The sequence below is a fragment of the Scleropages formosus genome, chromosome 2 (assembly GCF_900964775.1).
Source record: "Scleropages formosus chromosome 2, fSclFor1.1, whole genome shotgun sequence".
Taxonomy (NCBI): domain Eukaryota; kingdom Metazoa; phylum Chordata; class Actinopteri; order Osteoglossiformes; family Osteoglossidae; genus Scleropages; species Scleropages formosus.
Window position 1 is genome coordinate 37,797,144 of NC_041807.1, and position 14,766 is coordinate 37,811,909.

At 45.6% G+C, this 14,766-nt stretch overlaps 1 protein-coding gene across 5 annotated transcripts in view; it reads left to right on the plus strand.

Annotated features, from left to right (window-relative positions):
* The window catches only part of plch2a (phospholipase C, eta 2a), a 166,734-nt gene that overhangs the window by 145,698 nt on the left and 6,270 nt on the right, over positions 1-14,766 (plus strand). For all 5 annotated transcript variants that reach the window (XM_018736553.2, XM_018736552.2, XM_018736556.2 and 2 more), the window contains 10 exons: positions 2,584-2,682; positions 3,025-3,125; positions 3,804-3,892; positions 4,010-4,195; positions 4,833-4,940; positions 5,239-5,363; positions 7,125-7,209; positions 7,896-8,042; positions 8,260-8,339; positions 13,542-13,875. In XM_018736553.2, the coding sequence (XP_018592069.2) occupies positions 2,584-2,682; positions 3,025-3,125; positions 3,804-3,892; positions 4,010-4,195; positions 4,833-4,940; positions 5,239-5,363; positions 7,125-7,209; positions 7,896-8,042; positions 8,260-8,339; positions 13,542-13,875 (1,354 nt within the window). The remainder of the gene's footprint in view (positions 1-2,583; positions 2,683-3,024; positions 3,126-3,803; positions 3,893-4,009; positions 4,196-4,832; positions 4,941-5,238; positions 5,364-7,124; positions 7,210-7,895; positions 8,043-8,259; positions 8,340-13,541; positions 13,876-14,766) is intronic.

Consider the following 14,766-nt stretch of genomic DNA (forward strand, 5'->3'; position numbering starts at 1 on the left):
TAAAACCTGAAAAAGAACAACACACACATTTTCTGAACCGCTTGTCCCATATGGGGTCGCGGGGAACCGGCAACTCAGGGCATAAGGCCGGAGGGGGAGGGGACACACCCAGGACGGGACGCCAGTCCGCCACAAGGTACCCCAAGCGGGATTCGAACCTCAGACCCACCAGAGAGGAGGACCTGGCCCAACCCATTGCGCCGCCACACCCCCTTAATATAAATAACAATAAAATAGAATACAAAATAACACTGGAAAATAAAATAACAGTTTCATTTTCATAATATAAATAATATACCATATACAATATAATACAGAATAAGAATGACTGTGAAAAAAAAGAATTGTGGCGCACCAGAACTAAGTTTCAATGCATTTTATTTTTATAGGAAATTGTGAGTTATATGCAAATAGTGCGGCGTTGCCAATATTTTTGGCCACGACTGCAGGATACTTCCGCGTTGCTTTGGTTTCACTTCTCCGTCTAGTTCGTCCTATTCAGGGATGGCCCGTGTTACTCAGGTGTACCCGCATTTACACCCGCATTGCATGCTTGCTGTGTTTGCAGGATGCACTTTTTTATACTGTTTGGATATGTAAATGCCCCAACCCAGCCCAGCTTCTGCTATAAAACGTACTGGGTTCATTTGGGGACATGAGCGAGCTGTAAAGTTCTGCAGAATTTCTCCTTTTCTCTGCTCTCCTCTGGCAATTATCATAATGCCGTTCGCGCCGCCACCCAATACACACACGTGTCTGCGCACGCACTTAAAAAATTACTTTCATAATTTCGCCGTCTCTCGATCCTTCTCGCTCCCCGACGGAGCGTAATTAGCTAGCGGTGTGTGTCATCGGGCCTCTAATTGGGCCTGCTCTGGGGGGCGCCCTTTCCAGACCCTCGCCTAACGATGATGAATGCACTGTATGGCTGGGCATGGACCGAGACGGATGGAGGCGGCATTTCGGCCGGGCGAGGGCTCGCCGTGCCGCGGTCCTCTGTCTACCGGGCGGCTAATGAAGCCTTTCGATTTCAGCTGCAGTCTCTCGAACCCCAAAGTAGGGGCTGCGGCACCATCGAGCCCGTTGTGCGGGTTCTCGGCCTACCATGAGCTGGAATACATCTTTTTGTTTATTTTGTGAAGAGTTGAAGCTTATTAACTGCGGCGTACGCATATTTTAGAGGGGAATCGAGAGTTTTCTGAAGGCGCAGTAATTAATACGAGCAAATGTTTTTGGGTTAACAGCAATGTATTATTGTGGACAGCTGGTAGCGTAGTGGTTTGATTCCCACCTCCAGCTGTTGTAGCGTTGAGCAAGGTACTTACCCTGAAATTGCTCCAGTAAAATTACCCAGCTGTATAAATGGGTAAATGATTGTAGGTAGAGTAACATTGTAAGTCACTTTAACGAAAAGCATCAGCTGAATGAATGAATTTCAATGTATTTTGTGGCATCATTTCATTCACTCATCAACTTTTTAATTTTTTTATCCAATAGGTATTTTTTTTTGCTAATTTGCTTCTAAAAAATATTAGAGGCGAATGTTCCTTTTTCAGTGTGTTTTTATGTTTTTAAATTTATTTCTCTTTGCCCTTTCCTCATTTCTCTGTTTGAAATTTCTGCTCGCAGTGCAGCGAACAAGACCCGCGTTTACCTGCCGAGTCGATAGGTGGCGGTAAAGAGCGTCCATGCAAAACCCACGTTTGGGACCGCAGTAATTCAACTCAGTTTCACATGAAAATTATGAAGATTACTGATCAATAAATGATGAATGTTGCACTGTTTTTTGGGAAGAATCCGCCAACAGTCTGCCTTTAACTTGAGTTTTTGCAGTTTACGTATTTTTGTTCTCACTCGTTAAATTTGCTGAAATTTTAATGTAGCTCAGAGTTAATAACAACATTAAACAAAAGTATGATGAAGTATTTTTATTTATTTTAGCTACAGTATATCCAAGATTTGTTCAGAACTCAACCTGGAGAAACATTGAGGCATGTCTGTATTATTAAGCTATTATTGGTTGTGACTTAGTGGAAAAAGTGACATCTTCAAAAAATCAGGTTAGGTACAGATATCTGGTCCCAGCTGTCTTAGTAAAGTGAGGACCTATAGTAGATTTTATTTATTATGTTTTTTATTTTTTGGAGAAACCCTCTTCATAAGGTGGTTGCCCACACAAAGCAGATGTGACTTCAGTCTTCATGCCTCCTCAATGGACCTCTCATGGTTCTCTGAGGCATCATCTCACTCATTGACTCTTGTAATGTTTTTTCTTGATCATATTTGGTGTTAAGGAAGGTCTTAGGTCAGTCTGTACTGATTACATGTTCATCCATCATGCCTCACATGGACTGCTGCTGGCCTGGATTTATGGGTCAGATGTTGAATATTGACCCTAGAAGGACAAGCGGTCAAAAAAATGGATGGATGGATGGATGGATGGATATTGAAAAGTCTGTTGCTGTAGTCATGAGGAAAGTGTTGTATGGCTCACCAAAGTGAAACGTCCAGCTGTGACAACATGTCTTTTGGCAGGGAATGATCTTCCAAACAATCCTGTGTAAACCCTGCTGTGTTTTTTAGGGAAAGGGTGAGGATGGTGCGGACACCGCAGATGAGGCAAACCCAAGCACCAACAAGCGTCTAGGCCGGTCCTTCATGGGTAGCTTCTCCAAGCGCAAGGTCAGAAAACTCAGAACTGTGTGTATGCCCCCAGCTAGATGTGCCACTCCATGTCCCTTCTCTGCTTCCACTCGATGAACCCATCCTGCCCTTTCCCCACGACACCCCTCAGCTCCTCTTACTTCCACTTTCCCTCAACAGCCCTTGATGTCACTCCCCCACTTACTTCATTGGCAGTAAAACCCCCCGATAATCCACTTCTTGAGATTTGCCACGTTTCTTGAAGAGATGGTATTTTCACAGCTTTCAAGCACCGTGCTCTTGCTCTTGCTGTGGCGGCACTGCGATCGCTTGCTGATTTCCGTGTTGGATGCACTTTCTCCTCTCTGTGCTTTCATGCAGAAAAAAACTGCCAAGCTGAAGAAGGCGTCAAGCTTCGAGGACACAGACACGGACCAGGAGAGCTCGGGGAGTACCTCCCGGGCCCCTCCTCACCACAGCAGGTATTGCAGAGTCCCATAATCTCTGCCTCCTCAACTCCGCCCCATTCTCATGCCTTGCCTCCTCCATAGGCTCCACCCTGTACTCGTGCTCCTCACCATAGCCCCTGTCAAGCTCATGCAACATTTTGTACTACTCAAAGTCAGCAAGATTTGTGTTTCCAATGATCGCCTAAAAAATCGACAGACCGAAAAAAATACCATTTTTAAAATTTTTCTTTTTTCAAATTTTTTTAAGATTATTTTTTTTACCTCTGTCCCTCACAGCAGCTGAATCCCTGTGAATAATAAGAAGAGTGTCAAAGCAGATCTCAGGCTGACTTCTCTCCTGATCTCCTAACTGCTCCATAAAGTTGCATCACATCTTCTGACGCCATCATCTCTGTGTTCCATATCAGTTCTTCTCGTAGATACTTGTTTACCCTTAGTTGTGTGCCGCTTTGGAGAGAGGCGTCTGCTAAATGAATAAATGTAAATGTGCAGTTTGCAAGACGTGCTCTGAGGAGATAAGAGCGTCAACTCATGTGCAGACGTTCGCAACATGATGATAGTAATAATAATCTAGAGAACATTTTAGATGACCTTCTGAGGGTTGCATCTAAGTGTGGCCTTCGTGTTACCTCTGGGTGGGGCGAAAGGGAGGACTTTGGGAGTGACTCGTGTCGGGCTTTGTCTTCTCAGGAAGAAGAAGACCATGAAGCTCTCCCGCGCTCTCTCAGACCTAGTCAAGTACACCAAATCGGTGGGCGTTCACGACATCGAGACTCAAGGTGAGGTGGGGACTCTGAGGGCTTACTGAGGGTGTTGGGAGGATCTCATGGAGGGTTTTATGGAAGGGCAGGAGGCATGATGGTATGTTTGATCAGCTGTTGTTCTCCCCTCCCCAGCGGCCACATGTAGCTGGCAGGTGTCATCCCTCAGTGAGACCAAAGCCCACCAGCTCATTCAGCAGAAACCTAGCCAGTTTGTGCACTTTAACCAGCGGCAGCTCTCACGCATCTACCCGTCCTCGTACCGCGTGGACTCCAGCAACTACAACCCGCAGCCCTTCTGGAACACGGGGTGCCACCTGGGTACGGTATTCCTTCATCCCCTGGACTCACAGCTCTGGTTGCAGCTCTTCTCCAGCCAAAACCAGTGCCTTCGCCGTGTTCCGAACACTGGTTGTGTATATTCTTTTTATTTATAAATATTCAAGAAATTCTATGATCAAACTGTCAAACTGACCTGAGAATCAAAAATTTAGAATTTTTTAAAATGTGCAATTTTTCAAAATTTAAAGATTTGATTCAATTTACAGAAACTAAAACTAAAATTTAAATTTTCAAAAATTGTGGGGGACATGCATTTAAAAAAAATAAACTATGCTGATAGGATACATTATAATATGAATATATCAATACAATATGGCTGATTGTAGCCAATGTGGATGATGGACGTGCTTTTAAATTTGCGTATTTTATGTATTATCTGATGCCTTTCCCCGAGGTTTATGCTGAAGTTATTTAAGTAGCTATACAGCAGTGCATTCTTACTGTCAGCTGGGTGTTTTTATTTTACTGTACATTCAGGGTAAGCATCTTTATCAAGGGTATTGCAGCAGAAGTGGGGGATTCGAACCCATAACCTTCCGATTTCAGTACTGTGACTCTAACGACTGCCCGACCTGCTGTAACTGTCTGTTGACTCTTGTTTCTTTAATCCGTTTAGTGGCATTGAATTACCAGACGGAAGGTCGTGTGCTCCAGCTGAATCGCGCCAAGTTCTACAGCAACGGCAACTGTGGCTACATCCTGAAGCCCAAGTGCATGTGTGAAGGTGTGGTACACTTGATCTCCTGTTTTGCTCTTCTGCTACTACTTCTCCAAGTTGCGGGGCAAGGGTACGAGTCAGGAGGTGAGGGGTACGCCGTTGGCCTTTAACCTTCTTTGCAGTCAGAGACCGGTTCATGCCTCGAACCCCAGGTGGGGTGGCTTACGGTCCATCTGTGGACTCATCGACTCATGTGAGAGTCAATACAGAGAGAATCAGTCCTCGTTCCTGCCCTCGAGTCCTGCGCTAGAGAGGCACAGGCTGAAGGTACGAGGAAATGACTCGGCACCGTTGTCTCCCTCAGGTGCCTTCAGTCCCATGGTGGAAGACCCTTTGCCCACCAGGCTGAAGAAACAGCTGGTTCTGAAGATCATCAGCGGGCAGCAGCTCCCCAAACCCAAGGACTCGATGCTGGGCGATCGAGGAGAGGTAACATGTACAGATCCAGCAGAAAGATGGGTAGCATGGTGGCACAGTGAGTAACGCTGCTGTCTCACAGCGCCTGAGTGATGCAAGAGAACGTGGGTTTGATCCACGCTGAGTCTGTGTGGAGTTTGCATGTTCTCCCCGTGTCGGCGTGGGTTTCCTGCTGGTGCTCTGGTTTCCTCCCACACTCCAAAGTCATGCTGTTCGGGTTCCCCCAGAGTGTGTGTGTTCCACTGATGTATGGATGAGTGACCCAGTGTAAGAAGTGTATCTAGCAGTGTAAATCACTGCGGTGAATAAAGTGTGTGGGCTGATAACACTACATAGAGTTCGTTGGAAGTTGCTTTGGAGAAAAGCATCTGCTAAGTGAGTAAATGTAAGGAGCATGTTTGGCAATGTGTTCCATCAAAGCACATGTGTGGAATGTTCTGCTGAAGATGAAGTAACCAAACTATTATTATTAGAATGAATGTAACTGAAAGTCACCTATGGAGACAGCATGTGACATAGTGGTTGAAACAACTTCCACCTGTAGGACCCAGGACTGAGTAACACTTTCTGCTGTAGAACCCTTAAATCGGGTGCTTACCCAGACATCCAAAATCACCCAACTGTTTTAAGGAGTAAATTGCTGTAAGCAGTTTAATTAGTATAGTAATTTGTTTTGGAGAGAAGTGTTGGATAAATTATTGGAAGTCAGTGTTTCTACCAAGGGGGTGCGGTGGCGCAGTGGGTTGGACCACAGTCCTACTCTCCAGTGGGTCTGGGGTTCGAATCCCGCTTGGGGTGCCTTGCGGCGGACTGGCGTCCCGTCCTGGGTGTGTCCCCTTCCCCCTCCGGCCTTACGCCCTGTGTTGCCGGGTTAGGCTCCGGTTCCCCGTGACCCCGTAAGGGACAAGCGGTTCTGAAAATGTGTGTGTGTGTGTTTCTACCAAACACTTATACCTTATAAAATATGTGTACTTTATAAAAAATAGAAAAAAAAAAAACATTTGTAGGCAGGTGATCAGGATTCATCTGTCCTGCGTTTTATGCACCTACTCAAGTGATGATCATCGGTGCATCAAGCGGAAAGTAACAAACTAGGTTTACTTAAGAATCACACATCTGCAACTAAGTCTCTCTTTTTCCTAATGTAATGTACAAATTGTATTTTCTCTGACATGTCCGTCACATTGGAGAAAAACGTCTGCTAAATGAATAAATGTAAATGTAAATACTTAACAGGGGTGTGGTGGTGCAGTGGGTTGGACCACAGTCCTGCTCTGCGGTGGGTCTAGGGTTTGAGTCCCGCTTGGGGTGCCTTGCGACGGAGTGGTGTCCCGTCCTGGGTGTGTCCCCTCCCCCTCCGGCCTTACGCCCTGTGTTGCCGGGTAGGCTCCGGTTCCCTGCGACCCTGTATGGGACAAGCGGTTCTGAAAATGTGTGTGTGTGTGTGTGTGTGTGTGTGTGTGTGTGTAAATACTTAATCATAAACCATGTTTTTATTATGTTGGCCAAAAACTACACACACACACACATTTTCAGAACCGCTTGTCCCATACGGGGTCGCGGGGAACTGGAGCCAACCCGGTAACACAGGGCGTAACCAAAATTCCAGACAACTGTACCACTGTGCCACATGGGCAGCGATCCCCTCTTACGCTGTATTATATGAGACAATAGAAATGAATCAGAGCGGTTCTGAGCCCTGCATAGCTGAGCTCACCGACAGAATAGAGCCCACACCATCAGCGGGAGAGTGACGCCGTCTTTGCCCTGCAGATCATCGACCCCTTTGTGGAGGTGGAGATCATTGGCCTCCCGGTGGACTGCTGCAAGGAGCAGACCCGCGTGGTGGACGACAATGGTAGAGCCCCCTCCCCCATCCATAAACATGAAAATTCAGGCAAATAACACACTGTTCCACAATTGTGCACTTTAATACAACATCCTGCACAAGGGTGAGAAACTACTTCTAGCCATGGGACGTGAACCAACAACCTTCTGGTAACCAGCCCAGCTCTTAAAACTGCAACTGCTGCTTAAGATGTTCTGTGTATCCTACAGTTACACTGTACTGCTCTCTATACAGATGGATATTTTTACTAAAGTGTTGTGTTTAATGCTGAAATGTATAATTTCTGCCCAGTTTCACATCCCTGAATTTCGCTGAAAGCCTTTTGGTCGGAACTGCAGGTACTAAACCTGTAGAACTATTACACGTACAGTACTGCATGTACTCCACTTATGCACTTTATGTTTGAACTGCTGCTGCTTCCATTCCTTTTGAATATTTTGACAAAAGTCTGCATTGGAACATGTCTGTTGAATACCTGAGTGCCTGATAGTGCAGTTAAACGATCCCCTTCACTCATTCATAATTCATGAGCTGGGGTTCGGGAGTTCGCTCGCGCTCGCTCTCTCTCTCTCTCTCTCTCTCTCTCTCTCTCTCTCTCTCTTGCCTGTATACAGGCACAATGAATTATTTATAAGCGCCACAGCAGGCGTCTCCCCGTCTGACCCCATCCCCCTCCCCCCGTCTCTCTGCGGCAGGGTTCAACCCCATGTGGGAGGAGACCCTGGTCTTCACCCTCCACATGCCTGAGGTCGCGCTCGTGCGCTTCCTGGTGTGGGATCACGACCCCATCGGGCAGGACTTCATCGGGCAGAGGACAATTGCCTTCACCAGCATGATGCCAGGTAACCCCTGCCAGGCCTCGAGCTCGCCCTCAAACCCAGCTCAGCACAACCGAGGACCATCTCATCTCCCGATTACGGCCTTCTGCATCGATCATATTCTCTATAATAAAAAAAGTGCAGTATTTTGCACATTTTTTACTGCAGTTTGACAGGTGAAGTGTGTTTTTGACGTGAGACTCTGGCCTAACCGCCTGCTTTCGATCTGTGTGTCCTGAAGGTTATCGGCATGTGTATTTAGAGGGCATGGAGGAAGCGTCCATCTTTGTGCATGTAGCGGTGAATGACATCACTGGTAAGGTAGGTAACCACACACCTGCTGGCGCTCTAATGTGCGTGTGCATTGGATCCAAGCCCTATTCTGTAGAAACCTTCCCGAACAGTGTTTGAGCTGGACAGGTGAGAAGTGATCCCAGTTTATACTGGAGATAATCTGCGTGATAGTCTTTCCTCATCACTCTCCAGGGTGTAGAGGGTAGAGTGGTTTAGACCTAGTATAGAGTTAAATGAATTTTAAATTAAGCTGCACTGGAATGTCCAGTAGTTTGCTAGATCCAGGCAACGGATGTGAAATGATGCGCGGCGTTTTGTATTGGAATCGCGCTCACTAATTAGCAGCAATACCAGTGTGTACACATGTGTGTCACTTACACGTTCTTGTTGAGTGAGCAAAACTGATTGACGCTGAAGGACTATAAACCCTATGGACCGTAGTGTAATTACAAATAAAGCAGCTTAGAAAGCCAAGTTGTGCAGTAGTATTAATAACAATGATTTGTGTGGCTAATTGATTTTTAATGTGAAAACTGGGCTCCATTCTGCCGAGTGAAACGTATTTAAAATGTATTTGCCTCCCATACGCAGCAATAACGATATATTGGGGTGCATAAAAAAATTCCAAATTCAACCAAATGTTTCTCTTCTTTGAGAATTTAGTTCATAGGCTCGTGACCCAAACGATAGACTTATAAATTTTTGAGGATAACAATTTTTTTTCATTTATTTTTTAAATTTTATTTTTAAAGTTTCTGTCTGTGGCACAGCAAACGTGACCTGAATTTACCCACTCGGTGGAGCACCTAAACAGGACAGCCATGTGAGACCACCTTAATTCAATTCAGTTCCACAGTGTTTATAGTGGTGTCTTGGAGTACTGGTGGTCCATAATAAGATGCCGAATGCAGCACTTGTTTGTAGGATGAGTCCAGAAGTCGGTGGAAACCTTGTACAGGTGGTCCCCGAATTATGATGGAGTTACGTTCCGTGAAACCCATTGTAAATCAAAAATATTGTGAGTTGAAAATGCATTTATACACCTAATACACACCTCTGTGTGACGGACTGAGAGATGCAGGTCGCTGCCACTGCCCAGCATTTCAAGAGAGTATTGCAGCACATCATATATTGCTTGCCCGGGAAAAAATCAAAATTCTAAATTTGAAGTATGGTTTATACTTAAAGTCTATCGCCAGCTCACCATCGTAAAGTCGAAAAATCGTAAGTCGAACCATCGTATGTCGAGGACCACCTTAATTGTTATTATTAGTCATTTAAATTTATTTTGATGTGACTTCAAATTTATACTGTAATTACTCGAATATAACTTGCACTTTTTCCCCAAAATTCAAGTTAAAAAATCAGTTTGCAAGACACATGCGGGATTTTTCGGAAACTAAAGTTTTTCAGGAAAAATTCAATTAATGTTTATAATTAAATCCTCAATATTCATTATAATTTCTAACTTGCCTGCTTTGAAATGTAACATTCTGTACGAAACACAGCCACCATCTTTACGCAAACCTACACGTTTTCTGATAACTCGTCCTCCGATGCAGAAAACTTTCCACATTTAGGTCCCCGAAATGCTTTTCTTGACTTATTGGTGCTTTGTAAAGCAAGTTTCTGTTTATGCCAATATCGCACATTAAACTCAAGTCACTGTAAAGTCACACCCTGCTGCTCGATTGCCATGTTCTTCTGTGAAATCAGTAACATTGGGTTTAAAACCAGAACTGTAACTTGAACGTTTCTCTATATTTCAAGCAAAAATTACCAGTAATTTATAAGACTTGAGATACGTTACAAGCAATGCTTCACGAATGAATTGTGAGAAGTGATCTGAAAGGACAACAATGACAGGCTGGTACGCATATGATTGGTGCGCTATTAACAAAAGATTGCTCGACTCAACAAGAAAGGGAAGCTGACGATTGTTGAAAGCTGATTCTCTTCAACCAAATTCCAAAATATCTCAAAGTGCCATAATCAACTATCTTTTTATTATTTCTTACAGTTTTAAACTTTTTTCATGTACGCGGTATATGTGAAACTTTTTAATTTCTTTTTTCATAAAGTAAAATTAGGGGTGCAAGACATACGTGAGGGCGAGTTATATTCGAGTAAATACAATACATTGAAAAGAGGCTTATAAAGTATTTTTATTCATTTTAAACTGTATATAAATTGAGACACAGTGGGATTATTATACATTGATTAAGGGGTGGTGTTCGAACGAACTTTGGAGTTGTGAACAAAACAAGTTACAAACAGAATTCTGGTCCTATTTGTGTTCGTAATTTGAGGAGCCTCTGTACGCATGTCCTGCATATCCTTTTTTCATCAGACTTTTCAAAATGCTTTGAACTTTGTTTCAGGTTAACACCGAAATTATTTGACAAAACTTAAAACAGTCCCTTAAAGTGTATTTTGAAATTGTATGGATTTTCAGTCAATTGTCATTACAATCCTCTTCAAGAGTATTTTAATAAGGATGTAAATTTTTGAATTTTTTAATTGCAGTTTTTGTTTTCGGAATTCTGAATAAATTTAATTCTTTTCCTTTTTCATGAAGCTTGGGCAAAGTTAGCACAGTATAAATACCTCACCGAGATTCCGAAACATGCTCTTTGCAGTGTATTTTTCAATGTGAGACTGTGAGACTCCTTTGCCACTGTCGCTCGGTCTGGAAGAATTTCTTTGGCAGTGGCCGTCTTTTCGATGTTCATTCTGTGCCGGATCGTGAGTGACGGCTGTGTGTACATTTCTGCCTCTTCTCTCTTACTCCTCTTCCTCATTCTCTCTGATCTCTCTCCCCCTTCTGTCTATTTGTGATTTCAGCAGCACCCCTTCCTTGTCCAAAAAAACCTACTTTTAGCCACAGGAAGTTGTTAGGAGCCACGAAGGTGCCGCTCATAACACAGGTGTAGTGAGAACCAATCAGCACCCTGCATGCGCAACACGCCCCTCCCCTTGTGACTCCGCCCCCTCCCCCCGCCCAGGAATGAGCCACTAGCATTGGAGAACCCAACTCATACGCACTATGAGTTGTGACATGACCGTGAATGGCTGTGCTTGCCGGCATCCCCCATCCGCCAAAGTAGATCCAGTGTCAAAGGCCTTCAGCAACAGAGGAAGGAAGGAGACACCAGTGGACAGGAAGTCGTGGAGATGAAAGACACCTAGAAGCGTCTTAATTTAATAGATTCTTGGTCATGTGCTTGACTTGACATGCATCTATACTCAGTACTTCCTCTGATTTCCTTCTTTTAAGTCATTTAAAATTTGATCGTTGCAATGCCTGGTGGACCACTTTGTTCACACATGGTTATTTACCATGGTGATGTTTCTAAAGGTGTACTGCTGAGAATCTGCTCAGTTAAGAACCTGATCGTAGTAGGAACGCTTTTTGCCCCCCGGATGCGGGCGATACGATCAGACGTTCTTCAGATTTTACACGTGACCATTGTCTAGTCGACCCGGTGAGTGTCGTCTTTAGTCTGTCGTTATGTGTTTATCCGTACCTTCCAAGCGAGAGAGAAATGGCTCACAATATCCAGTAGTCTTGTGTAACCTGAGGTCTGAGAGGAACCAAAAACATTAAATACTGATTTGGTTTTCCTGATATTGTGAGTTGTTATGTTTTCCCCTTTGTGGTCTTTGTGTACAACATATGAATCAAGGAATTATCCACATGGATCTACTTGTACGTGGTTTTTTCAGTGACATTGGGTGATTGTGAACTTTCTGTCCACAAAACATATTTATGTTTTTGTTTTGGGGGGAAAAAATTGGAAATTACACAGGAGGAACAACAATCTGAATTCTTTTTTTTAACGTTAACCCTGATAAAATGAGGATTGCGATCCAAGTCAGGGCAAAGTTGGAGGGTGCAGTAAGACCTGCCCTTTGACAACAGGAGGCGTCACCCAGTGTCATTTCATTGAGGGCTGTTAGGAGTGAACGTCCTGTCATCCATCCATCACTCCGGAGGTGACTGTCAACCGTCACTCCACGGTCACGGTGCCCCCGCCCTGCCCATTTCCACACCTGTGGGTCCAGCACTCGTGTTGCTCGTGTTCACAGGGAGAACCATGGGCTGGAATGAGTCTTGTCTCTGTCTGATCACAATTAGTCATCTTTGTACTTGTGTCCTTTCAATGTGGGTGGAAGGGGCTATATTTATAATGTTTTTTTTTTATCATTTGTCTGACACCTTTGTCCAAGGTCAACTGCAATGGTAGGTTTATACAAAAAAGAGTGTACAAGGTCACAGGATAACAATCAGATGACCAGAATAAGGTAGGACTACACCAGAGATAGCTGGTGGGGTTGCAAAATATGTTTATATGTATCGTATTTTTTATGTATTATTCATATTTACAGTATCCATATTAAATATATAGAAATATGAACAGTCAGGCTGTTACAAAGAAGTAACAGTTATGATCATGCTGGAGTACTATGAGAAAGATCACGAGCATAGATAGATAGATAGAGTACAGTTGCAATTAGTGACAAAACATACATAAACATAATGACAGAGAGGACATTGGAATAACACAGAGGATAAACAAACAACAAATAAGCAAAGAATTCAAAGGCACTGGGTACAAACAGTAAATTTAAATAAGTTGTACCGTCAGTTCGTTATTCAAGTTGCAAGACAGCGATTGAAGAGATGAGTCTTCAGAAGGTGGTAGAAGGTCAGGAGACAGGTAGAACACCCGATATTGAGCGGAAGATCATTCTACAGCTTATTTGCGAAGTTTATAAGTGGATATTGGACTGGAGCTGCTTGGAATGCCCAAGTTGTGCTTATATTTGTGTATCACATGCACAAGTAAAAGCCGCTTTGTCGGAAGAAGTCCACGCGTGACAGCCAGAGAAACACCTTATGCAGTGAAAATAATGTTATACTTTTTATTATTCCCGCTTTTGAATTTTATATTTATACTTTGACTAACTGTAATATTAGCTGAGAAACAGAATAATATTTATTTATTTATTTATAATGGGTTCTTGTGCACATGCAGGTTCCACTGTATGTCCACCTTACTCACAGCTGTGTGATGCATGATGTGATCCATATTTCATATACCATAAATGTACTACAGTAGTGTACAGTGTAAGCTGTCCTCCTTGCTTCAGCCTGTTTTGTTTTTATTATTTGTGTTTTATTGGATTATCGATTATATAGATGATGGGATGCCTGTGTTCCCACAGGTCAGGCCGGCCAGCGGTATAAAAGGGCTGTTTCACAGAAACCCAAAGCAAGCTTCCCTCGACAGCCATGCTGCTGCGCAGCTCGGCCGTAAGTCCACGTTCGGCGCCCACCTCCTGCGGCGCACCGCCAGCGCGCCCACCAAGGGCCAGTCCAAGGCCAAGAAGGGCTTCCCAGAGATCTCCATCGACACCAAAGACTACAGCTCTGAGGGCACCAGCGAGGACCGGGACGCCGAGGAGGCCGCCCGTCCCCGGTGCGGCCGTGAGGGGGACTCGCCTGCAGCCGGCCCGCGGGACTGCACCAACGGGGACGTGCCCCCTGGGGGCAGCAAAGGTAAGGGTCCGTCGTCCCACAAGGGGACGCTGAGCGAGCCTCTGCGACGGGCCAACAGGCTGCGGCTGCAAGACCCGCTGACTGAGAAGCAGGGCGTGTTTGCGCGTGTCGCCGTTAATGGGTCAGGAAGGGTGGGCGTGGCCTCCAATTGCATCCGCTGTGTCGTGGGCTCCAAGGAGAGCCCTGACCTGGAGAAGAAATTCAAGCCCGAGGCACCGATCTGCCGAGAGAGGGCTGCCTCCGAGCCCAAACCTGTACGCGAAACTGCACCAGAGCAGGTGGAACTGGTGACTCCGCCGTCTCCCGAGCCCCAGCCCCGCGCTGTGCCCCGCCCCCTGCCCAGGCACCAGGCGCTGGCCAGGCAAACCCTGGATGCCCAGCATGGCCGCCCACCCACCGCTGACCCCTCAGCCAGGAACGCCCGCTCCTGCAGCGTTCCCCGCAGGCGGTTTCCCTCCCCAGCTGCCGCCAGTGCCGTTGAGGCAAACAGCAGAACCAACGTTTGCTGGCAGCCCCCTCCCCGCCCCGCGGTCCAGCGTGCCGCCCCGCCCGCTTCAATGGTCCCACCCATCCCGGTGGCCACCGGCTGTACCAGCCTTTCTGACAGCGACTCCAGCAGCTGCGACAGCCTGGGCAGCCCTGAGCCCCCCATGGTCTTGCCCCCACGTGTCCCGGACCGGCGCCGGGCCATTGGCACCCTGCAGCGTGAGATGAACGCCCTCTTTGTGCAGAAAATGGAGGAGATCCGCAGCAAATCCCCCATGTTCTTCAGCGGTGAGCTCCAAGTAGGGCAGAGCCGCACGGTCAGTAGGTGCCCCGCATGTCGCACCCTCCTCCCCTAGCTGCGATAGATTTGTCCCGACCCCTTGGAGGCGTGTCCTTCACCGGTGT